The sequence below is a fragment of the Taeniopygia guttata genome, chromosome 25, assembly GCF_048771995.1.
Source record: "Taeniopygia guttata chromosome 25, bTaeGut7.mat, whole genome shotgun sequence".
Taxonomy (NCBI): Eukaryota; Metazoa; Chordata; class Aves; order Passeriformes; family Estrildidae; genus Taeniopygia; species Taeniopygia guttata.
The window spans coordinates 7,227,199-7,250,907 of NC_133050.1; the positions used below are offsets into that span (position 1 = coordinate 7,227,199).

Consider the following 23,709-nt stretch of genomic DNA (forward strand, 5'->3'; position numbering starts at 1 on the left):
ACCTCCCCTGTCCCCTCCCTGTCCCCTCCCGAGGCCTCCGCGCTCCCTCCGTGTCCCAGATTCCCGTCCCGGGGGGGTCCTGGCAGTGTCCCTGTCCCGGGGGTGTCCCTGGCAGTGTCCCCATCCCGGGGGTGTCCTGGTAGTGTCCCCATCCCGGGGGGGTCCTGGCAGTGTCCCCGTCCCGGGGGGGACACGGCCCCGGCCTCGCCGCCCACCCCCCCCGCCACAAATTGGGGCCGTTTGGTACAAAACACGAAGGTTTTTATTGCTGCTTTTCTTAAAAACACTTAAAAATGCTGACGGAGCCCTGGGGGGCAGGACCCCCCTCCCAAATCCCGCTGGCCACGGGTGCTGACCCCCCCCAGGACCCCCGGGGGGGAGGACCCCCTCTCTGCCCCCTCCCCAAATCATCCTGGAGCAGCGACTCATTTCACCCTTTATTTACATTTCTAGAGGAAAATGGGGGTGGGGGTCCCCCCTTCCCTGTGCTTGTGTCCCCTGGGCGGGGAGGGGGGACCCCCACCCACACCGGGGGGGGGACACCGCGACCCCTCCCCAGGTGATGGAAAGTGGGGAGGGGTCCCAAGGGCGCGGCGGGAGCCGGGGAGGGGCCCCGAGCCCGGGGGTTTGCTGGCACTGGTTTGGGGGGCTCCCCGAGTCAGGGGGGGTCCCCGAGGTGGGGAGGGGTCCCCGAGGTGGGGAGGGGTCCCCGAGGTGGGGAGGGGTCCCCTCCCTCAGTCACTGTCCGAGCCCACGGCGGAGGAGCCTTTCCTTTTCCTCTTGGCCGGTTTGGGTTTGGTGTCCTCTTCCTCCTGCGGGGACGGGGACGGGGGGGTCACCGCGGCTCCCCGCGGGGATTTGGGGACCCCGGGGGGGGGTCTCGGGGGGCTCTCACCGAGGCGCTGCTGGAGCCCGACTCCTCCTCGTTGTTGGGGGGCTGCGCGGCGCTCTTGCGGCTGCGGGGGCTGGCCAGCGCCGTGGCTTTCCGCCGGCTCTTGGGGGGTTTGCTGGAGGAATCCTCGTACTCCTCGGCCAGGGAGAAGAGGTCGGAGAACCTGGGGGGGCGCAGAGGGGCTCAGGGGGCTTTGGGGGTCCCCCCGAGGGGAGGGGAGGCAGGAGGAGGGGAAGGGTCGGGGGGTCTCACTTCATTTTGTGCGCCTCGTCGCAGCTGGCCTGGACGTGCTGCAGCGCCTGCAGGATCGGGGTCTGGCTGAAAACTGGGAGAGAGGCGGGAATGGGGTGGGAATGGGGCGGGAATGGGGTCAGGGGGACGCCCCCAGCCCACATCCCACAGCCCGGAGCCCCCCCCGAGGCACCCACAGTTCTGCTTGGTGTTGGTGAGGTTGAGGCGGAGGTTGTCCAGGTGCTCCAGGATCTGCTCCAGGGTCAGCTGGGCCAGCTTGCTGCTGGAGCTGCGCAGGCTGCGGGGAGGGGGCAAAAACGGGGTGAGAGCCCAGAAAAATGGAGTGAGAGCCCAGAAAAATGGAGTGAGAGCCCAAAAATGGGGTGAGAGCCCAAAAAAATGGAGTGAGAGCCCAAAAAAATGGGGTGAGAGCCCAAAAACGGGGTGAGAGCCCAAAAAAATGGAGTGAGAGCCCAAAAACGGGGTGAGAGCCCAAAAAAATGGGAGCGAGAACCCAAAAATGCACTCCCAGACCTCTGGCATTTGTGGGGCAGGGGAGACAAAAACCCTGATCCTTTAGGGAAGGAATTCCCAGGAATCAGGAATTCCCCAGCTCCGGAGCTTGTGGGGCAGGGGAGACAAAAATCCCCAAATCCTCAGGGAGGGAATTCCCAGGAATCGCGGGTTGCAGAATTCCCAGATTCCCACCTCTGGCGCTTGCGGGGCAGGACAGAAAACCCCAAATCCCTTTAGGAGGGAACTGCCGGGAATCAGGAATTCCCGAATTCCCAGGAATTCCCGAATTCCCACCTCTGGCGCTTGCGGGGCAGGCTGTTGTTCTTGATCAGCAGCGCCTTGATGTGCTCGCCCAGCAGGTCGTCGTGCCGCAGCCCCCAGTGCCGCAGGATGCTGGTGGTGAACTGGTCCTCGGGGTGGCACGGCCGGCTCAGCACCATCTTCACCATCTCCTCGCTGGGCCTGGCACGGCGGGCAGGGCAGGGGACCCCCGGGACCCCCGGAGACCCCCGAGTGGGCATGGGCAGGGAACCCCCCGAGAGACCCCCGAGAGACCCCCGAGTGGGCACGGGCAGGGGACCCCCCAGGACAGACCCCGGAGTGGGGATGGGCAAGAAACCCCCCAGGAGAGCCCCAAAAATACACCCCCCTGTGGGGGGGCCACCACAGCCCTACACCAGTGGGGACGGCTCAGAGACCCCCAGTACTCTGCAGTGCCCCCCAAATCACCTCAGTGACCCCCTGGAACCCCTCAGTGCCCCCCAAATCACCTCAGTGACCCCCTGGAACCCCTCAGTGCCCCCCAAATCACCTCAGTGCCCCCAGATCACCTCAGTGACCCCCTGGAACCCCTCAGTGCCCCCCTGGAACCCCTCAGTGCCCCCCTGGAACCCCTCAGTGCCCCCCAAATCACCTCAGTGACCCCCTGGAACCCCTCAGTGCCCCCCAAATCCCCCCGCACCCCCAGACCCCCCAGCGCTCACTTCTCCCTGCGGAGCTGCAGCAGGAGGCAGGACAGGGCCTCGGGGTGCTCTGCAAGGGGGCAAGGACAGCGGTGTCACCCGGGGTGTCATCCGGGCTGTCACCCGGGGGTGTCACCCCGGGAATGTCCCTCAAGACTGTCCCCAGGAATACCCTGGGGAATGTCCCTAGGAATGGACCCTGGAATATCCCCAGCGCTGTCCCCACATCCCCACGTCCCCAGCAGTGTCTCTGGCAGTGTCCCCCTGTCCCCAGCACTGTCCCCAGCCATGTCCCCCTGTCCCCGGCGCTGTCCCCAGCAGTGTCCCCCTGTCCCCAGCACTGTCCCTGGCAGTGTCCCCCTGTCCCCAGCAGTGTCCCCATGTCCCCATGTCCCCAGCAGTGTCCCCCTGTCCCCAGCACTGTCCCCAGCACTGTCCCCAGCACTGTCCCCATGTCCCTGGCAGTGTCCCCAGCAGTGTCCCCCTGTCCCCAGCACTGTCCCCCTGTCCCCGGCGCTGTCCCGGTGCTGTCCCCAGCAGTGTCCCCAGCGCTGTCCCCTTGTCCCCGCGCTGACCCCGGTACTTGAGGTGCTGCAGGATGGGGATGATGGTCTCCAGGGGGATGTTGTGTGCCAGGAACAGCTGCCAGGTGCAGTACTGCTCAAAGGTCTCCCAGTCCAGGCTCTGAACTGCGCCCCACACCGACACGGGGACAGAGGGGGGACAGGGGGATGGCAGGGACAGGGGGGACAGAGAGGGGGATGGACAGGGGGGACAGGGGGATGGCAGGGATGGATAATGGTGACAATGGGGTAATGGGGATAACAGGAATAATGGGGATAGATAATGGGGACAATGGGGTTAACAGGGATCTGTGCCAGCCCCTTCCCAAGCTCTGGGGACCCCCAAACCTGCCCGGGGTCCCCGCGCCCCCTCCGGCACTGGGAATGGGGACAGAGCCCTGGGCAGGGGCTGTGGCACCAGAGCTAACGAGGCTCCCTAATTAACGAGCTGATCCCGCTGCTGCCAAAGCTGGATCAGGGAGAGCGGGATATTTGGGGATTTTCCCCATTCCCTGCCTGGCACCCAGGGGAGGGCAGGGGCACGGGGATAAATCCCAAAATCCGCCTTGGGGCCGTGATCCTTTGTGCCCACAGGGAATTCAGCCCCAGGGGAGGGAATTTCCAGGAATCAGGGAGCAGAATTCCAGCTCTCCCAGACCTCTGATGCTTTCAGGGCAGGAGAGAAAAACCCCAAATCCTTTAGGGTGGAATGGGATACAGGGGAGAAAAACCCCAAATCCTTTAGGGTGGAATGGGATACAGGGGAGAAAAACCCCAAATCCTTTAGGGAGGGAATTCCCAGGAATCAGGGAGCAGAACTCCAGCCCTCCCAGACCTCTGGAGCTCCGGGGCAGGATCTGGGGTGCCCCTGCCCGTTCCCGTGGGAGTGGCACTCACTGAGGATGTTCAGCACGGAATCCTTGCGGAACATGACGAGGTTTCCCATCATCACGTGGCACACGAGCTCCTGGAGCTGGGATTGGGATGGGGACAGGGAATGGGGTCAGGATCCAGCGGGAAAAACGGCAGCAGCACCCCTGGGATCCAGCTGGGGTGGGGGGCTCCCCCCTCCGCCCCTCATCCTCCTCCTCCTCCCTCTGGAGATCCCACAGGACCCTCCCGAGCTCCAGAGGGAAGCACCTGGAGCGGGCAGGAAGGAATGGGAGCAGGGAGGGGAAGGAAACGCTGCGGGGCAGGGTCAGGAGAGCCAACCCTTGGGACTTGGGAGCATCCCGGCTCCCGGGAGCCATTCCCGGCCCGGGAAGGGCGGGAGGGGCCGGGAAAGGGTCAGGAAAGGGTCGGGAAAGGGTCGGGAAAGGGTCGGGAATGGTTGGAAAGGGCCAGGAAGGGCTGAAAAAGGGTTGGAAAGGGTCAGGAATGGTTGGAAAGGGCTGGGAAGAGCCGGGAAAGGGTCACGAAAGGGTCGGGAATGGTTGGGAAGAGCTGGGAAGGGCCAGGAATGGTCAGGAATGGTCGGGAATGGTTGGGAAAGGGTTGGGAAAGGGTTGGGAAGGGCTGGGAATGGTCAGGAATGGTTGGGAAGGGGTTGGGAATGGTCGGGAAGGGGTTGGGAAGGGCTGGGAATGGTCAGGAATGGTCGGGAAGGATCCCCCGCACCTGGAAGGAGTCGATGACAGCCACGATCATGTTGAGCAGCTCCCCGCTCCGCAGGGTCTCATCCGGAAACTGGGAATGCACAAACCGCGGGCAAGGTTCCCAGAGAGCCCTCCCAAAAACCCGGATCCCCACGGGAAAGCTCCAGCAGGCAGCAGGGGGAGGGTGGCAGGCCTCAGCCGGGCCGGGGGCCTGGAATTCCTGGAATTCCCTGTTCTCCCTCTCCTCCTGGCTCTGGAATTCCCCGTTTTCCCTCTCCTTCTGGCTCTGGAATTCCCCGTTTTCCCTCTCCTCCTGGCTCTGGAATTCCCTGCTCCGGGGCCTCGCACGGAAACCCAAAATCAATCCCAGCAGGATCCAAGGGCCGGGAATGGCTCCGAGGGAGCCAAGGGCTGATCTGGGATTTGGGATCAGTGTGGGGAACATCCTGGGACAGATCCTGGGATGTGGGGAACAGCGGGAGCCTGCCCTGGGATAGATCCCGGGATTTGGGGTCACTGTGGGGATTCTCTGAATTTAGAGAATTTTTGGGGATTCTCTGCTGCAGCACCCCTGGGATGGGATTTGGGGCACCCCTGGGAGGGGATTTGGGGCACACCTGGGATGGGATTTGGGGCTCACCTGGGATGGGATTTGGGGCACACCTGGGATGGGATTTGGGGCACAGCTGGGACGGGATTTGGGGCACACCTGGGATGGGATTTGGGGCACAGCTGGGACAGGATTTGGGGCTCACCTGGGACAGGATTTGGGGCACACATGGGACGGGATTTGGGGCTCACCTGGGACGGGATTTGGGGCACCCCTGGGATGGGATTGGGGCACACCTGGGATGGGATTGGGGCACACGTGGGACGGGATTTGGGGCACACGTGGGACGGGATTTGGGGCACGCATAGGACAGGATTTGGGGCACACCTGGGCAGGTGAGGCTCACCTCGGTGTAGATGGAGGGCGTGAGGAAGCAGAGCAGGCGCACGTCGTCCTCCTGGCACGCCTTCATGTCCATCATCAGGCAGGTGTGCAGCTCGCCCAGCTGCGTGGCCTGGGCGAACGACTCGTACAGCCCCATCCTGCCCAGCGCCGCCTTGCTGGGGACACAGCGCACCTGCACAGCTGGCACACAGCTGGCACAGCTGGCACAGTGCACCTGCACAGCTGGCACACAGCTGGCACAGCTGGCACATACACAGGAGGGCAGGGCCCAGGTGATGGAGGTGCCCAGGTGAGGGGGAGGAGCCACAGGAGGGCAGTGCCCAGGTGAAGGCGGTACCCAGGTGAGGGGTGCCCAGGTGAGGGGTACCCAGGTAAAGGTGATGCCTAGCTGAGGGGTGCCCAGGTGAAGGTGTTACCCAGGTGAGAGCGGTGCCCAGGTGAGGGGTGCCCAGGTGAAGGTGTTACCCAGTTGAGGGCATTACCCAGGTGAGCAGTACCCAGCTAAAGGCGGTGCCCAGGTGAGGGTGGTGCCCAGGTGAGGGGTACCCAGGTGAGGGTGGGGCCCAGGTGAGGGTGGGGCCCAGGTGAGGGCAGTGCCCAGGTAAAAGCGGCACCCAGGTAAAGGCGGTGCCCAGGTGAGAGCAGTACCCAGGTGAGGGAGGTGCCCAGGTGAGGGGTGCCCAGGTAAAAGTGGCACCCAGGTGAGGGGTGCCCAGGTGAGGGGCGCCCAGGTGAGGGCGGTGCCCCGTGCCCACCTGGCCCGCAGGTAGTAGAGCAGGTGGTAGCCGATCTTGGGCTGCTTCTGGTAGAGCTCGGAGAGCAGGTCCAGCAGCAGCGAGAAGCCGCTGTTGTCCTCCTGCATCTGGCACAGGTTCCTTGGGAAGGGCGGGAATGTCAGCGGGATAACGGCGCCCGAGGCTCCTCCCGCTGCCCCGAATCCCAAAAACCCAAAAACAGAATCCCTGCTTTCCCCAAAAACACGGCAGAGGGAAGCGGGAAACTCCATGGGATTCTGGGATGTGCAAAGAGCAGGTGAGCCCGGAATTCCCGAGGCCCAGAATTCCCAAGCCTGGAAATCCTGAGGATTTTGGGGCCCTACCGGAAGATCAGGTAAAGCGGCTTCCCCACGGACTCCTCCAGGGACCTGCGGACAGACGGACACGCTGAGCTCTGGGATTTCCCGGGAATGGCACGGGAACAGCCCTGGGGAACAGCCCTGGATCCCTCTGGATTTCCCCAGGAACAGCCCTGGATCCCTCTGGATTCCCCAGGAGCAGCCCTGGATCCTGTGGCCGCAGCTCCCAGCAGACCCCGGAGAAGGAGCTGGCCCGGGCGAGCCCAGCAGGGAACATTCCCAGGAATATTTCCCGTTCCGAGGGGATCCCAGCCCTTACTCCTCGGTGATCTCCTCCGGCAGCACCTCCCCGCGGAAGTGAGCCTTGAACAGCTCCTGCAGGCACGAGGCGAGCACCGAGAGCTGCTCCGAGTCGAAATCCTCCTGGGGAAGGCACGGCAGAGCCCTGGGAGGGATCCTGGATCCTGCCCGGGATGGATCCTGGATCCCAGCCAGGATGGATCCCAAAATATCTGGGATGGATCCTGGATCCTGCCCGGGATAGATCCTGGATCCCAGCTGGGATGGATCCCAAAATATCTGGGATGGATCCTGGATCCTGCCCAGGATGGATCCTGAATCCTGCCCGGGATCAATCCCAAATCCTACCCAGGATGCATCCGGAATCCCCCCCAAGATGGATCCCAAATCCTGCCTGGGATGAATTCTGAATCCCAGCTGGGATGGATCCCGAATTCCCCCAAGATGGATCCCAAATCCCAGCCAGAATGGATCCCAAATCCCAGCCAGAATGGATCCCAAATCCTGCCTGGGATGGCTCCCAGATCCCAGCTGGGATAGATCCCAGATCCCTTCAAGATGGATCCCAAATTCTCCCCCAAGATGGATCCCAAATCCCACCAGGACAGATCCCAAATCCCAGCCGGGACAGATCCCAAATCCCAGCCGGGACGGATCCCAAATCCCCCCCAAGAACGATCCCAGATCCCACCAGGACAGATCCCAGCTCCCGGCCGCTCCCGGCCCCGTTACCTCCAGGACCTGATCCACGATCTCCTGCATGACCTCGCACTGCGCCTCCGTGTCACTGCAGCAGCACGGGGACAGAGAGCCCAGTCACCGGGGGCACTGGGAGCACTGGGAGCACTGGGAATGGGCACTGGGGGCACTGGGAATGAGCACTGGGGGCACTGGGAGCACTGGGCAGGGCTCGGGGCTGCCTCTGGGGGAGGCCCAGGGCTGCAGATCCCAGGCTGGGGTGAATCCCAGGATTTTTAGGGCACTTCAAGGCAGGAATTCCATGGAATGGCCGGGGCTGAGCTCTGTTCAACCTGCCCTGGGCACTGGGAATTGAGGTGGAGCTCAGGGCTCTGCTGCAGCTCCTTCCCAAGCCCTTTTCCTGCAGGAATTCCCTCTCCATGGGGACAAGCCATGGCTGAAGGAGCTCCCTGGAGATCCCTGGGAATGGGAACGGGGAACGGGACGGGAAGGGCCCCACCTGCCCTTCTGCAGCTGCAGCACTTTGTCCCGCAGGGACTCGTCCAGCTGCTCCAGGAACGGGGTGATGTCCACGGGCTCCTCCACGATGGACTCCTTGATCGGATGGAACCTGAACTCCCTCTTCTTCCCTGGAAACCCGGGAATGCCCCGTGGAATGAGGGCTTCTCCTCCTCCCCAGCAACCCCTGTCCTGGATCGTGTCCGGATGAAGGTGGGAATGTCTGGGATCGTGCTCCCTGCTCAGTCCCCGCTCCCAAACCTGACCCTCCAACGTTCCCAAGGAGGCACAACTCAGGATTGGGATCCTGAGGCTCCCAGGGCACATCCTCTGCCCCATGCCAGGCCTGTGGGCACTTCCCAGTGCTGGGAAAACCCCCTGGCACGGCGGGAATCCCACAGGGATCCCACCAGGGAGGCTCCAGAGGGGAACTGCGGCTGGAAAAGCGCTCTGAGCTCCTGGGAACGGCCAGGAGAGGGAACAAATCCCGCTGGGTTTGGGAATCAGCCCCTCCACAGCCGGAGGGAAGCTGGGATCTCCCTCACCTTTGCTGCTCAGCTCCTCCTCGTCGTCGCTGAAGGCGGCCTCGGCGTTGTCGTAGCAGCCGTCATCCTTCTCCAGGTGATTCTCCATCTCCATGGGAACCGGCTCCTCGATTTTCACTGCCAGCACGGAGCCAGGTGAGGCCTCTGCCAGGGCCTCTCCCAAAAAACAGCCCCGGGAAAGGGCTGTGGGAGCTTTGGGAAGGGACCCCGTGCAGCACAGGGGACGCTGGGGCGACCACAATTCCCTAAATCCCATTTCAATTCCCCAAACTCCCAGCCCCGCTCCCCCTGGAGCCTCGCCCGACCCCACCCAGCCACTGCTGCTGGCGGAATTCCTTGGAAAACTCCCTGGGGGGATCTGCCAGGAGCCCCCCACCCACCCCGCTCCCCACCTTCGATGGGGGGTGAGGGGGAGCTGCAGAATTCCGGGAATTTCTCCCTGAGCATGGCCCGGAGCTCCTTGTCCAGCTTGGGGTTGTCGAAGAGCGGGGCCAGGTGCCTGCAAGGGACAGGGAGCAGCTGGAGCAGAATTCCCTGTGGGAATGCTGCCCTGGGCCAGGGCCTGTCACCTGCAGCTCCCTGGGGTGGCACCAGAACAGAAGGGGCTGGAATTCCTGGGAGGAATCCCGGGAAATCCCAATTCCCTCATGGGGCAGCTCCAGGACACGACCCCGGCTGCTCCCAGGGTTTCATGGATAACAGGGTGGGCTCAGAGCCCAGGAGAGACCCAGGGGCTGGAATTCCTGGGAGGAATCCCTGGAAATCCCAATTCCCTCCCAGGACAGCTTCAGGACAGCCCCCAGGACACATCCCAAGGTTTCATGGATAACAGGGTGGGCTCAGAGCTCAGGAGAGACCCAGGGGCTGGAATTCCTGGGAGGAATCCTGGGAAATCCCAATTCCCTCACCCCCACATCCCAATTCCCACATGGGGCAGTTCCAGGACACGATCCTGGCTGTTCCCAGGGTTTCATGGATAACAGGGTGGGCTCAGAGCTCTGGAGAGATCCAGGGAGCAGAGGGCAGCTGTGTCCACGTTGGGAATTCAGGGAAAACATGGAAAATCCCCGGGGCTCTTACGCCAGGACTCGCTTCTCCACGATGTGCGTGAGGGAGTTGAAGACGCCCTGCCGGACGTGGGCTTCCAGAGGGGGGTAGAAGTTGGGAATGATCTGGAAGAGATCGGGGTGGAGAGCGGGGTCAGGGGTCTGCCAGGGGCAGGAAATCCCTGCCAGGGGCAGGAAATTCCTGAATGCTCAGCTCTGCCAGGGAGGGCCGGGATTCCTCCCTGGAGCCCGGGACCTGCCGGGAACCTTCCCCCAGTCCCGCGGCCGGTTCGGACTGGGAGGGAGGGACAGAGCTCCAGGCCCTTCCCAGAAACACCCCCAGCCCTCCTGGGAAACATTCCTGGAACCTGCAGCAGCTCCTGGAGCTGCTCCCCTGCCCTGGGATGGGACAGGATCCCTCTGGATCATTCCCTGACGCTCTGATCCACCCCTGGAGCTGCTCCCCTGCCCTGGGAAGGGACAGGATCCCTCTGGATCATTCCCTGACGCTCTGATCCATCCCTGGAGCTGCTCCCCTGCCCTGGGAAGGGACAGGATCCCTCTGGATCATTCCCTGACGCTCTGATCCCCCCTGGGGACGGGGCTGGGCCGGGAATTCCATGAGGAAGGTCAGGGAACAATCCAGAAGGATTTTCCTCAGCAGCCTGGCAGGGTTTGCTGGCGGCACTGCCCTCCCAGCAGAAAGGGAGGACACGTGGAGCTCCAGGAACGCTCTGGATTTTTCCCACCGATGATTTGGCAGCAAAGGGAAAATCCCTCCTCAGTTTGGGATCAGGATGGGAGCTCCAGGTGACTCTGGATCCCAGAGAGGGGAGGAATCCCGGGGAGATCTTTTTGGGTGGGATTTGGGGAGCCCAGCAGGTCTCTCTGTCCTCTCCCAGCTTTCCCACCCCCAGGAATTCCCTGGAGCAGGAGGGCGCTCACCCGGCACATGAAATCCAGCAGCGTGGCCGTGATGGCCGGGTGGGGCTTCATGGAGTGGTGCATGACCAGGATGGCGGGTTCTGGGGGAGGAACGGGCCGAGCCCCTGATCCCAGAGCCCAGATCCCTGCCCAGGGATCCACGGGATCCGCGGGATCCACAGGCTGGGGGTCACAGCGACCCCATGGATCCCACCCAGGAGCTGCCCAGGATCCCAGCCCACGGTGGATCCCATCCCAAGGTGGATCCCCATGGATCCCACCCCAGGAACACCCCATGGATCCCATCCCAAAGCAGATCCCCATGGATCCTACCCCAGGAAATGCCCATGGATCCCATCCCAAGGTGGATCCCCATGGATTCCACCCCAAGAACAGCCCATGGATCCCATCCCAAAGCAGATCCCCATGGATCCCATCCCAGGATCCCACCCCAATGCGGATCCCCACAGATCCCACCACCATGCAGATCCCCATGGATCCCACACAAGAACCCATCCCAAGGTAGATCCCACCCCAGGAACACCCCATAGACCCCACCCCAATGCAGATCCCCACAGATCCCACCCAGGAACTGATCCCAAGGTGGTTCCCCATGGATCCCACCCCAATGCAGATCCCACCCAGGAACCGATCCCAAGGTGGTTCCCCATGGATCCCACCCACGGATCCCACCCAGGATCCCACCCCAGCGGATCCCCGGGACCCCCGGGCAGCCCCCACACCGATGTTCATGATGCTGTCCTTCTCGGGGTTGAAGAAGAGCCAGTCGTAGAACAGCGCCAGTTTGGCGTTGGAAGCGGCCACGTTCGACTGCAGGAGACCAAAAAACCCCAAATTATTCCACCAGGACAGTGCCCAGATCCCACCAAGATTCCGTCAAGACTCCTTGAGATCCCTCCAAGAACCCCCCTGAGATTCCATCCCGTGCCCTGGTTTTGGGACGTTCCCATTCCCACACCCCATTTTTGGGATGTTCCCATTCCCACACTCCGTTTTTGGGATGTTCCCATTCCCATGCCCTGGTTTTGGGATGTTCCCATTCCCATGGCCCATTTTCGGGCTCTGCCTGCTTCTGGCCCACCCCGTGCCTGTTTTGGGAGCCCATTTTGGGGTGTCCATTTTGATGAGCCCATTTTGGGGTGCCCATTTCGGGGTGCCTGTTTTGAGATGCCCGTTTTGGGGTGCCTGTTTTGAGGTGCCCATTTCAAGGTGCCCATACCAGGGTGCCCATTCCAGGGTGCCTATTTTGATGAGCCCATTTTGATGAGCCCATTTTGGGGTGCCCATTCCAGGGCGCCCATTTTGGGGTGCCCATTTTGAGGTGCCCATTTCAAGGTGCCCATTTCAAGGTGCCCATTTTGAGGAGCCCGTTTCGGGGTGCCGATTTTGGAGTGCCCATTCCAGGGTGCCCGTTTTGAGGAGCCCATTTCAAGGTGCCCATTTCAAGGTGCCCATTTCAAGGTGCCCGTTCCGCGGTGCCCGTTTTGAGGCGCCCGTTCCGCGGTGCCCATTTTGAGGTGCCTGTTTTGGGGTGCCTGTTTTGGGGTGCCCATTTCAAGATGCCCATTTCAAGGTGCCCATTTCGAGGTGCCCGTTCCGCGGTGCCTGTTTTGAGGTGCCCGTTTCGAGGTGCCCATTTCAAGGTGCCCATTCCAGGGTGCCCATTTTGGGGTGCCCGTTTTGAGTTGCCGTTTCGGGGCTGACCGTGCAGGTGGTGAGCAGCCAGCCGATGATGGCCCAGCGGGGCAGGATGTCGGAGCTCAGCACCTCGTTGGAGGGGTGCACCACGCCGCAGATGTAGCGGATCAGGTCGCAGCGCAGGGACTGGCTGTCGGGCGTGGACAGGTACTGCCGCTGGAACCAGTCCTGGTAGCGCTTCTGCTGCCCAAACCGCACCTGGGGACACCGCGGGGCTGGCACCGGGACGGGGACGGGGCTGGGGACACGGCGGGGCTGGCACCGGGACGGGGACGGGGCTGGGGACACGGCGGGAATGGCACCGGGGACAGGGACAGGGCTGGGGACACAGCGGGGCTGGCACCGGGACGGGGACAGGGCTGGGCTGGCACCGGGGCGGGGACAGGGCTGGGGACACAGCGGGGCTGGCACCGGGGGCAGGGCTGGGGACACCGCGGGGCTGGCACCGGGGACGGGGACAGGGCTGGGGACACGGCGGGGATGGCACCGGGGACAGGGCTGGGGACACGGCGGGGCTGGCACCGGGGACGGGGACAGGGACACGGCGGGGCTGGCACCGGGGACGGGGACAGGGACGGGGACACGGCGGGGCTGGCACCGGGACAGGGACACCGCGGGGCTGGCACCGGGATGGGGACGGGCTGGCAGTGAGGACAGGGCTGGCAGTGGGGACATGCAGGATCCTGAGCCAGGGGGGATTTGGGAGGGAACACATTGGGATATTGGGATGGAATCCATTGGGAATTCAGGAGGGAACCCAGGGGGAATTGGGGAGGGAATCCAGGGGGAATTGGGGAGGGAATCCAGGGGGAATTGGGGAGGGAATCCGGGGGGAATTGGGGAGGGAATCCGGGGGGAATTGGGGAGGGAATCCGGGGGGAACTGGGGAGGGAATCCAGGGGGAACTGGGGATGGAATCCAGGGGGAATTTGGGAGGGAATCCAGGCGGAATTTGGAAGGAATCCAGGGGGAGTTACCCGCGAGGTCATGAAGAGCAGCTTGGTCTCCATGTCGGGCGTGAGGCGGCACGCCAGGAACTTGCGGGAGGTCCGGGACTGCAGGAGCTGCAGCACACCTGGGCAGGGATGGGCAGCGGGGTTTTGGTTGGAAAAGGGCTCAAACACCTCCTGAGGAGCTGCCCTGAGCAGCAGCTGAGGTGTTTAACAGAATTTAACCCGGCTCCAAAGGGGTGGGAACACTTCCAAGCCCCATTTCCCTGGAATCGCTGCATCCAGAACCTGCTGGGAAGCGCCCAGAGAAGGGAATAATTTATAGGAATATCATTAATGTAAATAAAGCTGGGGAATCCATCACTATTCCCACAGAACGAGGCTACTGGGAGGAACTAAATCCCATGGAAGTGCCACTTGCTGCAGCTCCTGGAATTCCGGCTTTTTACGGAGCTTCCCCAGGCTCTGCTCAGCCACTTCGGAGTCTGGGCTCAGCTTTTAAATCACTTAACGAAGGGAAGTAGCCCTAATTATCCTGGAATTGCAGACTGGCTTGGGTTGGAATCACCCAGAGATTACCCAATCCGCAGACAGGGACAATTCCCACTGGATCAGGCTGTTCCAACCCAGCTTGGAACAATTCCAGGGCGGAGAAACTACGGAAGTGTGGAGCCCAGGAGGAGCAGCACCATTTAAGGATCCCACGAGGTTTTTCTGGGATGGGTCAGGCCTGGATGCCTCCGAGGCCTCTGCAGCATTGGAAAATCCCTGGAAAACGGTGCTGGGTGAGCACAGGGAATGTTCCAGGCCGGGTACCTGTGAACTGGGAGCTGAGCACCTGCGGGTTGTGCAGGATGTCCTTCCAGAGCTGCTCGAACTCCGGGATCCGCGCCACGTTCTGCAGCAGCCGCACCAGGTCCCGGCCGATCATGAAACAATCCATGAACTGGGAGAAAGGGCAGGGAAAACGTGGAATTCACAGGAAAATCCCGGCCGGAGCAGGGGGATGGGAGCAGGGAAGGGAGGAACCCCCCGCGCTGCCGCCTCCCCGGGCACGTTCCGCTCCGTTCCCCGCTGGAAGGCGCAGGTTGGGATGGGGGGGACAGGCAGGGAAGGCTGGAAGCTATTTTGGAATGTTCTCCCTCCCAAAGCAAACAAGCAGCCCAGAAATCCCATAAATCTGCCACCTTCCCCCCAGCGCCGCAGCCGGGCCCTGGCACCGAGCGGGCGGCGCCGGAGCCGGGGGGGATGGGGAACGGGCAGGATTTGGGATAAATCCCAAAAATTGGGATAAATCCCAGCTCTGGGGGGGTCTCCTGCTCCACACAGAGCCAAACGAGGCCTGGGGCTGCTGCCGAGCCCCATCCCGAACTGCCCTTCCCAGGGGAACAGGATCCCAGCCCAATCCACTGCTCCTGGAGCAGGATCCCATTCCCATTCTCGTCCCATCCCAATCCCACCCCACTCACCCTCTCCCAGAGCAGGGAGACACAGAACTCCATTCCCAATCCCATTCCCAGTCCCATTCCCAATCCCAAACTCTCACCCTCTCCTAGGCCAGGGAGACACAGAACTCCATTCCCAATCCCATTCCCAAAGTCTCACCCTCTCCCGCAGCAGGGAGATGCAGAACTCCATTCCCACTCCCAATCCCATTCCCATTCCCAAAGTCTCACCCTCTCCCGGAGCAGGGAGACGCAGAACTCCATTCCCATTCCCACTCCCATTCCCACTCCCATTCCCATTCCCATTCCCATTCCCATTCCCATTCCCATTCCCATTCCCATTCCCATTCCCAATCTCTCACCCTCTCCCGGAGCAGGGAGACGCAGAACTCCATTCCCACTCCCAATCCCACTCCCATTCCCACTCCCAATCCCACTCCCATTCCCATTCCCAATCCCAATCTCTCACCCTCTCCCGGAGCAGGGAGACGCAGAACTCCATTCCCAATCCCATTCCCATTCCCATTCCCAAACTCTCACCCTCTCCCGGAGCAGGGAGACGCAGAACTCCATTCCCATTCCCAATCCCAATCCCATTCCCAATCCCAGTCTCACCCTCTCCCGGAGCAGGGAGACGCAGAACTCCACCTCCTTCTGCCGCAGCGCCTGCAGCGCGGCCGTGCCGTGGTGGTCGACGATCAGCCGCAGGTAGGTGTACACGGCCATGGCCACCAGCAGGCTGCTCTTCAGCACCCACTCCCTGAAAACCCCAAATCCGCCCCAAAATCAGCCCCAGATCGGCACCGGGGTGCTGTGGGATCGGGCTGTGGGAATGCTGGAATGGCAGGAACGGTGGGAACCGCGGGTTGGGGACGCAGGAACGGGCCAGCAGCAAATGTGGGACCAGCCTGGTGACACCTGGAACCACCAGGTGTCAGCAAAGGTGTTAATTAATCAGTGTGTTAATTGGGGGGTGTGTTAATTAATAAAGGTATTAAATGATATCTCTGTGGATCAGGGTTTGGGAACACCGGGAATGGGCCAGCAACAAAGGTGGGACCAACCTGGTGTCACCTGGAATCATCGCCCAGGGGATCAGCAAAGGTTTTAATTAATGAGCGTGTTAACTGGGGGATGTGTTAATTAATAAAGATAATAAATAATAAAGATACCAAATGATATCTTTGTGGGATCGGGGTTTGGGAAGGGAACGAGCCAGCAGCAAAGGTGGGATCAGGCTGGTGTCACCTGGAACCATCGCCCAGGGGATCAGCAAAGGTGTTAATTAATAAGTATATTCATTAGGGAATGTGTTCATTAATAAAGACAATAAATAATTAGGATATTAAATAATATCTTTGTGGGATCAGGGCGTGGGAATGGGCCAGCAGCTCCATGGGCCACAGGGCAATCAGGGATTTTATGGAATCTGCTCCATGGGGCAATCACGGATTTTAGGGAATCTGCTCCATGGGACAATCACGGATTTTAGGGAATCCGCTGCCATTCCAGCCTGGAGCAAAGCTCCTCCCAGCCCTGCCCGGGAATCCTGAGGGCAGGAATTGCTGGATCCTCGCTGGATCCATCCAGCCCGGGATGAGCTGCCCAAACACAGGAAACTTTTCCGGGCAATCAACTCCAGGCCGCTGCTCCCACAGGAAAACCTCCCCCACGGCTCGGGAAGCTCGGGAAGGGAACATTCCCCGCAGATCCGGGGGGATCCGGGGGGATTTGGGGACGCTCAGCCTGCAGGAAGGGCTGGGAATTCCCGGTTTGGGAATGTGGGGAGGGCAGGAAGGCGTCCCGCTCCCGTACCTCTGCTCCGTCAGGATCTCCAGGACGTTCTCTGCCAGCCAGATGTTCTTGGCAGTCACGTCCCCGCCTGGAAAAGAGCCGGGAAAAGCAGCTGGAGGGAGCAGTGGGATTTGGGAGAGGGATTTGGGAGAGGGATGGAGCAGTGGGATTTGGCAGTGGGATTTGGCAGTGGGATTTGGGAGCGGGATTTGGGAGCGGGATGGTTGGGAAAACCGTGAAAAATCAGGGAGAACCATGAAAAGCCAGGAAGAACCAGAAGAACTTGGGAAAACCTGGGAGAACCAGGAAAAACCTGGGAGAACCAGGGAAAATCAGGGAGAACCAGGGAAAATCAGGGAGAATGTGGGAAAACCTGGGAAAACAGGGAGAACCGGCATTCCCAGCTCAGATCCCGTGCATTCCTGGCCCACATTCTGACGATTCCCAGCTCACATCCCGAGCATTCCCAGCAATTCCCAGCTCAGATCCCAAACGTTTCCAGCTCAGATCCCGAGCATTCCCAGCAATTCCCAGTATGCCAAACATTCCCAGCCCAGATCCCGGCATTCCCGGCTCACATCCCAAACGTTCCCAGCTCACATCCCAAACATTCCCAGCTCACATCCTGAACATTCCCAGCCCTGATCCCAAACATTCCCAGCAGTTCCCAGCAGTTCCCAGCTCACCCGCGATCTGCTTCATGAAGGTCATGCAGACGCCGTCGGCTCCGAGCACTCCGCTCTTCACCAGCTCCCGCAGCAGCCACACCAGCTGCGGGCGGAGCGGGAGCGGGGATTGGGATTTCGGGAGCGGGGTTTGGGATTTCGGGAGCGGGGATTGGGATTTCGGGAGCGGGGATTGGGATTTCGGGAGCGGGGATTGGGATTTTGGGAGCAGGGGATTGGGATTTCGGGAGCGGGGTTTGGGATTTCGGGAGCGGGGATTGGGATTTCGGGAGCGGGGATTGGGATTTCGGGAGCGGGGTTTGGGATTTCGGGAGTAGAGATTGGGATTTCGGGAGCGGGGCTTTGGGATTTTGGGAGCAGGGATTGGGATTTTGGGATCAGGGGTTTGGGATTTTGGGATCAAGGGCTTGGGATTTCGGGAGCAGGGGTTTGGGATTTCGGGAGCGGGGGTTGGGATTTTGGGAGCAGGGATTGGGATTTCGGGAGCAGGGGTTGGGATTTCGAGATCAGGGGTTTTGGGAGCAGGGATTTTGGGATCAGGGGTTTTGGGAGCAGGGATTGGGATTTCGGGATCAGGGGTTTGGGATTTTGGATCAGGGGTTTCAGGATCAGGGGTTTGGGATCAGGGATTTCGGGAGCAGGGTTTGGGATTTCGAGATCAGGGGTTTGGGATTTTGGGATCAGGGGTTTGGGAGCAGGGGTTTTGGGAGCAGGGATTGGGATTTCGGGATCAGGGGTTTGGGATTTTGGGATCAGAGCCACCCACGGCCCCATTCCCGTTCCTCCCTCCCGCCCTTGGTGCTGGGACAGGGGATTTTGGGTGGGACAGGAAATTCCAGGTGGAACAGAAAGTTCCAGGTGGGACAGGAGATTCCAGGAGATTTGGAGTGGAACAGGAGATTTGGGGTGGAACAGGAGATTCCAGGAGATTCCAGATGGAACAGGAGATTCCATGTGGGACAGGAGGTTCTGGGAGATTTGGGGTGGGATAGGGGATTCCAGGAAATTCCAGGTGGGACAGGGGATTTGGGATGGGGCAGGGGGTTCCAGGTGGGACAGAAGATTCCAGGAGATTCCAGGAGATTCCAGATGGAACAGGAGATTTGGGGTGGGACAGGAGATTTGGGATGGGACAGGCGGTTCCAGGTGGGACAGGAGGTTCCAGGGATCCCGACCTGTGTCCTGCAGGTGTCCTGCAGCTTCAGGTACTTCTCCATGAGGATGTGGTTGATCTTGTTGAGGACGATGTTCATCCCGTCCCGGCTCACCAGCGCCAGGTCCCGGTAGCACTGAGCGGGGAACCAGGGAAAACACATCCTGAGCCAGCAAATCCGGGGATTTCGGGGATAAACCACCCCAGGAGGAATGTTTGGGGTCATTCCTGGCAGGATTTCGGGGATAAACCATCCCAGGAGGAATCTCTGGGGTGTGCAGGGTCACTCCTGGCAGGATTTTGGGGATAAACCATCCCAGGAGGAATCTCTGGGGTAATTCCTGGCATGATTTTGGGGATAAACCATCCCAGGAGGAATGTTTGGGGTGTGTGGGGTCACTCCTGGCAGGATTTTAGGGATAAACCATCCCAGGAGGAATGTTTGGGGTCATTCCTGACCATTCCTGGCAGGATTTTGGAGATAAACCATCCCAGGAGGAATGTTTGGGGTAATTCCTGGCAGGATTTCGGGGATAAACCATCCCAGGAGGAATCTCTGGGGTGTGTGGGGTCACTCCTGGCAGGATTTTAGGGATAAACCATCCCAGGAGGAATCTCTGGGGTAATTCCTGGCAGGATTTTAGGGATAAACCATCCCAGGAGGAATGTTTGGGGTCATTCCTGGCAGGATTTTAGGGAAAAACCATCCCAGGAGGAATGCTTGGGGTGTGTGGGGTTGTTCCTGGCAGGAATTTGTGGAAATCCTGGCTGGATTTGTGGGATTCATCCCGCCCAAGCACTCCAGAACCCCAATCCTGGGAGAAGTGGGAATGCCCCTCTGGGACAGGTGGGAAAATCCCCCGGGGGAGAAGCAGAATTCCGGATTTCTGCCAGGCTGGCACAATCCAGGGGCTCCTCCCTGCCCGGCTGTTTAATTAGCACAGAGTGATTAATGGAGCCTTCAAACGAGGGCAGGGAAAGCCGGGACCATCCCTGGGCTCCATCCCGAGGAATTTCAGCAGGAGGAGGAGCTGAGGGCAGCTGGAGCCAGCTGGGGACACCTGGGCAGCTTTGGGGGGGGCTGTGCCAAATTTGGGGTAGATTTTGGTCCCTGTGCCCAGTTTTGGGGCAGATTTGGGGTCCCTGTGCCAAATTTTGGGGTAGATTCTGGTCCCTGTGTCCAGTTTTGGGGTAAGATTTTGGGGCAGATTTTGGTCTTTTGGTCCCTGTGCCAAATTTTGGGGCAGAGATTGGTCTTGTAGTCCCTGTGCCCAGTTTTGGGGCAGATTTTGGGGGCCCTGTGCCAAATTTTGGGGCCCATTTTGGTGTTTTGGTTCCTGTGCCCAGTTTTGGGGCAGATTTTGGGGTCTTTGTGATTAATTTTGGGGCAGATTCTCATACCTGTGCCCTGTTTTGGGACAGATTTTGGTGTTTTGGTCCCTGTGCCCAGTTTTGGGGCAGATTTGGGGTCCCTGTGCCCAGTTTTGGGGCAAGGTTTTGTTCTTTTGGTCCCTGTGCCAAATTTTGGGGCAGGTTTTGTTCTTTTGGTCCCTGTGCCAAATTTTGGGGCAGATTTTTGGCACAGGGAGGGGTCCCTGGGCAGGTTTGGGGGGCTCTGGGCCAAGTTTTGGGAATTTGGCTTTTCCCAGCCCAGCAGATCCCAGGAATCCAACCTTGGCAGTGGTGGGGGGGGAATGTGGGAGCTGCTCGGGCAGGGAGGGGTTAACCCCAGCCCAAATCCCAGATCCCAGATCCCAAATCCCAGATCCCAGATCCCAAATCCCTGCTGGGATCAGGAACCCCTGGCCCGGCTCCCTGGCTCCAGCAGAGCCTGGCAGATGCAATTTATCCCAATTATCCCAATTATCCCAATGAACGATTCCCTTGGGAAAAGCGCCGGAGCAGCCACAGCAGAACCTCCCTTTTCCAGAGGAAAATTCCACAGGAATCCATGGGATTCCCAGGAAAAGCGAGTTGTGATTCCATGAGGCGCCTCCTGGGGCTGGATCCTCTCCCAAAGGTGGGATCCTGATCCAGGAGGTGGAATTCCCAGAGCTGAATTCCCAAAAAAAATCCCTTTCCCTGGGAGCTGAGCACGTTCCTCCTCCCGGTGTGGAATTCCCAGAGCTGAATTCCCAGAAAATCCGTTTCCCTGGGAGCTGAGCTTCTCCAGAGGGTGAATTCCAGCAGCTCCCACGAGAAATAAACCATTCCAGGCCTCCCAAGGCAAGGGAAAAACCGGGAAAAACCCTTGGAAAAAGCAGGATCTGCCCTCCCAGGGGCCAAGCCCAAGGAATTCCCAGGGAGATTCCCGAATTCCCAGGGAGATTCCCGAATTCCCTCCCTCTCCAGGGCTTTCCTCACCTTCTGGGCCTGGGCCGGGTCGGTCAGGACGAGGGTGAAGAGCCCCAGGCAGATCTCCTCGTGCTGGGGGGTGCCTTTGCAGATCTGGGGGGAAAATCCCAAATCCAGGGGAATTCCAGCTGGGAATTGGGGGAGAGAAGGGAAAATCCCCCCCCAAATCCCTGGGAATATGGCACAGCCAAAATCCAGGGAAATTCCAGCTGGGAATGAGGGGAGAAAAGGGAAAATCCCCCGCCTGGAACATCCCTGGAAATCTCAGACACTCCAGGAGCTCCTGGGGTTTATTTTAAATTCCCAAATCCAGGGGGATTCCAGCTGGGAATTGGGGGAGAGAAGGGAAACCCCCCCCAAAATCCCTGGATCACCCCTGGGAATCAGAGACAGCCAAATCCAGCGGAATTCCAGCTGGGAATGGAGGGAATGCCAGGATCCAGGAGGGAATTCCGGGATTCCAGGAAGGAATTTTGGGCTCCAGGAGGGAATTTTGGGATTCCAGGAGGGAATTTTGGGATTTCAGGATTCCAGGAGGGAATTTCGGGACTCCAGGAGGGAATTCCGGGATCCAGGAGGGAATTCCAGGATCCTGGAGGGAATTCTGGAGTCCAGGTGGGAATTCCAGGATTCCAGGAGGGAATTTTGGGATTCCAGGAGAGAATTCCAGGATCCTGGAGGGAATTCCAGGATTCCATGAGGGAATTTCTGAATTCCAAGGGGGAATTCCAAGACTCCAGGAAGGAATTTTGGGCTCCCAGAAAGGAATTTTGGGCTCCAGGAGGGAATTCGGGACTCACGTGGGCGTTGAGGGCGTCGTTGGCCTCGCGCTCCGAGAGGCCGCTGGTCAGAGAGGTGACGATGCCCACACAGCGCTCCAGCCTCTGGAAAATGGGGAAAAAGTGAGAAAAACGGGGAAAAATAGGGAAAAATGTGAGAAAAATGGGGGGAAAAATGGGGGGAAATGGGGGGAAAACGGGAAACAACGGGGAAACAACGGGGAAACAACAGGGAAAAATGGGAGAAAAATGGAAGAAAATGGGAGAAAAACGGCAGAAAAACAGCAGAAAATGTGAGAAAAATGTGAGAAAAATGGGGGGAAAACAGGAAAAAAAGTGAGAAAAACGGGGGCAAAAATGGGGGGAAAAGTGAAAAAAACAATGGGAAAGTAAGGGAAAAAATGGGGAAAATTTGAGAAAAAAGGGAGGAAATGGGGAAACACGGGGAAAAATGGGGAACAAATGGGAAAAGAACTGGGGAAAAACGGGGAAAAACGGGGGGAAAGTGAGAAAAATGGGGGGAAATGGGGGAAAAATACAGGGAAAACCAGAAAAACGGGGGGAAAATGGGAAAAACGGAAATACAGGGAAAAAAGTGAGAAAAACAGGGAAAAACGGGGGAAATGGGAAAAAACGGGGGAAAATGGGGGAATAAGGAGAAAATGGGAGAAATTGGGGAAAATGGGGGGAAATGGGGAAAAACTGGGAAAAACTGCCCGGGGATTTGGGGGAATTTGGGCACTGGGGGATTTGGGACCAGCAGCATTTCAGGGCAGGTTTGTGTCCCGGTATCCCCGGTGCTCCCGTTACTCCCGTTATTCCCGGTATCCCCATTATCCCGGTATTCCCGGTGTCCCCTCACCTCCTCCAGCTCATCCTTGGAGTCCAGCAGCGAGCACAGCAGCAGCTTCCCGCCCGCCGCCGCTCCCGCCTTGCCCTTGCCGAGCTCCATGGCCCGGGCGGGAACCGGGAGCGAACCGGGAGCGAACCGGGAGGGCACCGGGAGGGCACCGGGAGGGGGCCGCCCCTCCCCGGGGGCTCCGACCGGAGGCGCCCCCCGCGTGGGGGCCCGGGCGCCCCCTCCCAGCCCGGCCCGGCGGGATCGGCGGCGACCCCCGGGAATTCCGCGCTCGGGAGCCGCGGCGGGCTCGGTGATGGGGGAGGCGGGGACGGGCCCGCGGAAGGTGCCGGCTGGCGGAACGGCGGCGGCGCGGGCACGGCGAGGCGCTGGGCAGGGGCCGGGCCGGGCCGGGCCGGGGGTCCCCGCTGGGGCCGGGCCGGGGGAGGCGGCGGCGGCCGGAAGTTACCGGAGAGCGACGGAGGCGCTCGGCCGGAAGCGGAAGCGCCGCGCGGGAGGAATGCCCCGCCCTTCCCGCCGCCGCTGGCCAATGGGAGCGACGGGACGGGGTTGAGTGACAGCTCGCGGGGCGGGGCTCGGGGGCGGGGCACAGGAGGGAGTTCGACCAATCGGGATGAGGGGGCGGGGCCGGGGAGGAGGAGGCTCCGCCCACCCGCGCGTGACGGGGAAACCCCCAAAATCCCCAAAAACCCCAAATTCACCGGGAACCCCCCCAAAAACCCCCCAAAAACCCTAAATCCACCGGTAACCCCCCAAAAACCCCAAATCCACCGGGAAATCCCCAAAAACCCCAAATCCACCGGGAACCCCCCCAAGAAACCCCCCGGGGAACCCCCGTGAACCCCGAAATTAACGGGAACCACCGGGAACTCCCCCAAGAACCCCCCCAAAACCCCAAAACCACCGGGAAACCCCGAAATTACCGGGAACCCCCCGGGAACCCCAAACCCACCGAGAACCACCGGGAACCCCGAACCCACCGGGAACCCCGAACCCACCGGGAACCACCGGGAACCCTCCCGGGAACCCCCCCGGGAACCCCGAAATTACCGGGAACCCCCAGGAACCCCTCAAGAACCCCAAACCCACCGGGAACGCCCCGGGGAACCCAACGGGAACCCCGAAATTACCGGGAACCCGCCCGAACCCACTGGGAATGCCCTGGGAA

General features: G+C 60.6%; 1 protein-coding gene across 2 annotated transcripts; it reads right to left on the reverse strand.

The window, feature by feature from the left end:
- Positions 1-239: 239 nt before the first annotated feature.
- INTS3 (integrator complex subunit 3) lies at positions 240-23,045 on the reverse strand. 2 transcript variants are annotated; one of them, XM_041721077.2, is made up of 30 exons: positions 22,545-23,045; positions 21,704-21,787; positions 20,913-20,996; positions 18,571-18,684; positions 17,396-17,480; positions 16,731-16,797; positions 15,531-15,675; positions 14,287-14,416; positions 13,498-13,595; positions 12,527-12,718; positions 11,545-11,632; positions 10,823-10,902; positions 9,912-10,003; positions 9,224-9,330; positions 8,832-8,948; positions 8,288-8,417; positions 7,822-7,876; positions 7,109-7,212; positions 6,814-6,858; positions 6,470-6,589; positions 5,716-5,869; positions 4,782-4,850; positions 4,062-4,137; positions 3,177-3,290; positions 2,623-2,671; positions 1,934-2,101; positions 1,321-1,421; positions 1,145-1,191; positions 896-1,055; positions 240-812 (listed from the first exon to the last, which is right to left on the reverse strand). In XM_041721077.2, exons 1-30 carry the CDS (start codon positions 22,632-22,634, stop codon positions 739-741), a joined length of 3,039 nt encoding a protein of 1,012 aa, XP_041577011.2. In that variant the 5' UTR covers positions 22,635-23,045; the 3' UTR covers positions 240-738. The 2 variants fall into 2 exon arrangements, with proteins under 2 accessions (XP_041577011.2, XP_041577010.1); XM_041721076.2 differs by having other exon boundaries at positions 1,145-1,217; positions 22,545-23,043.
- Between the last annotated feature and the right edge of the window lie 664 nt (positions 23,046-23,709).

Excerpts from the sequence above, each read along its gene's own strand:
- INTS3 (XM_041721076.2), bottom strand. The coding sequence starts at position 22,634 with ATGGAGCTCGGCAAGGGCAAGGCGGGAGCGGCGGCGGGCGGGAAGCTG. Across the intron at positions 14,417-15,530 it reads TCTCCCTGCTCCGGGAGAGG|TTCATGGATTGTTTCATGAT; the intron begins GTGAGACTGGGA and ends CCTTTCTCCCAG. Across the intron at positions 6,859-7,108 it reads CCGGAGGAGATCACCGAGGA|GTCCCTGGAGGAGTCCGTGG; the intron begins GTAAGGGCTGGG and ends GTCTGTCCGCAG.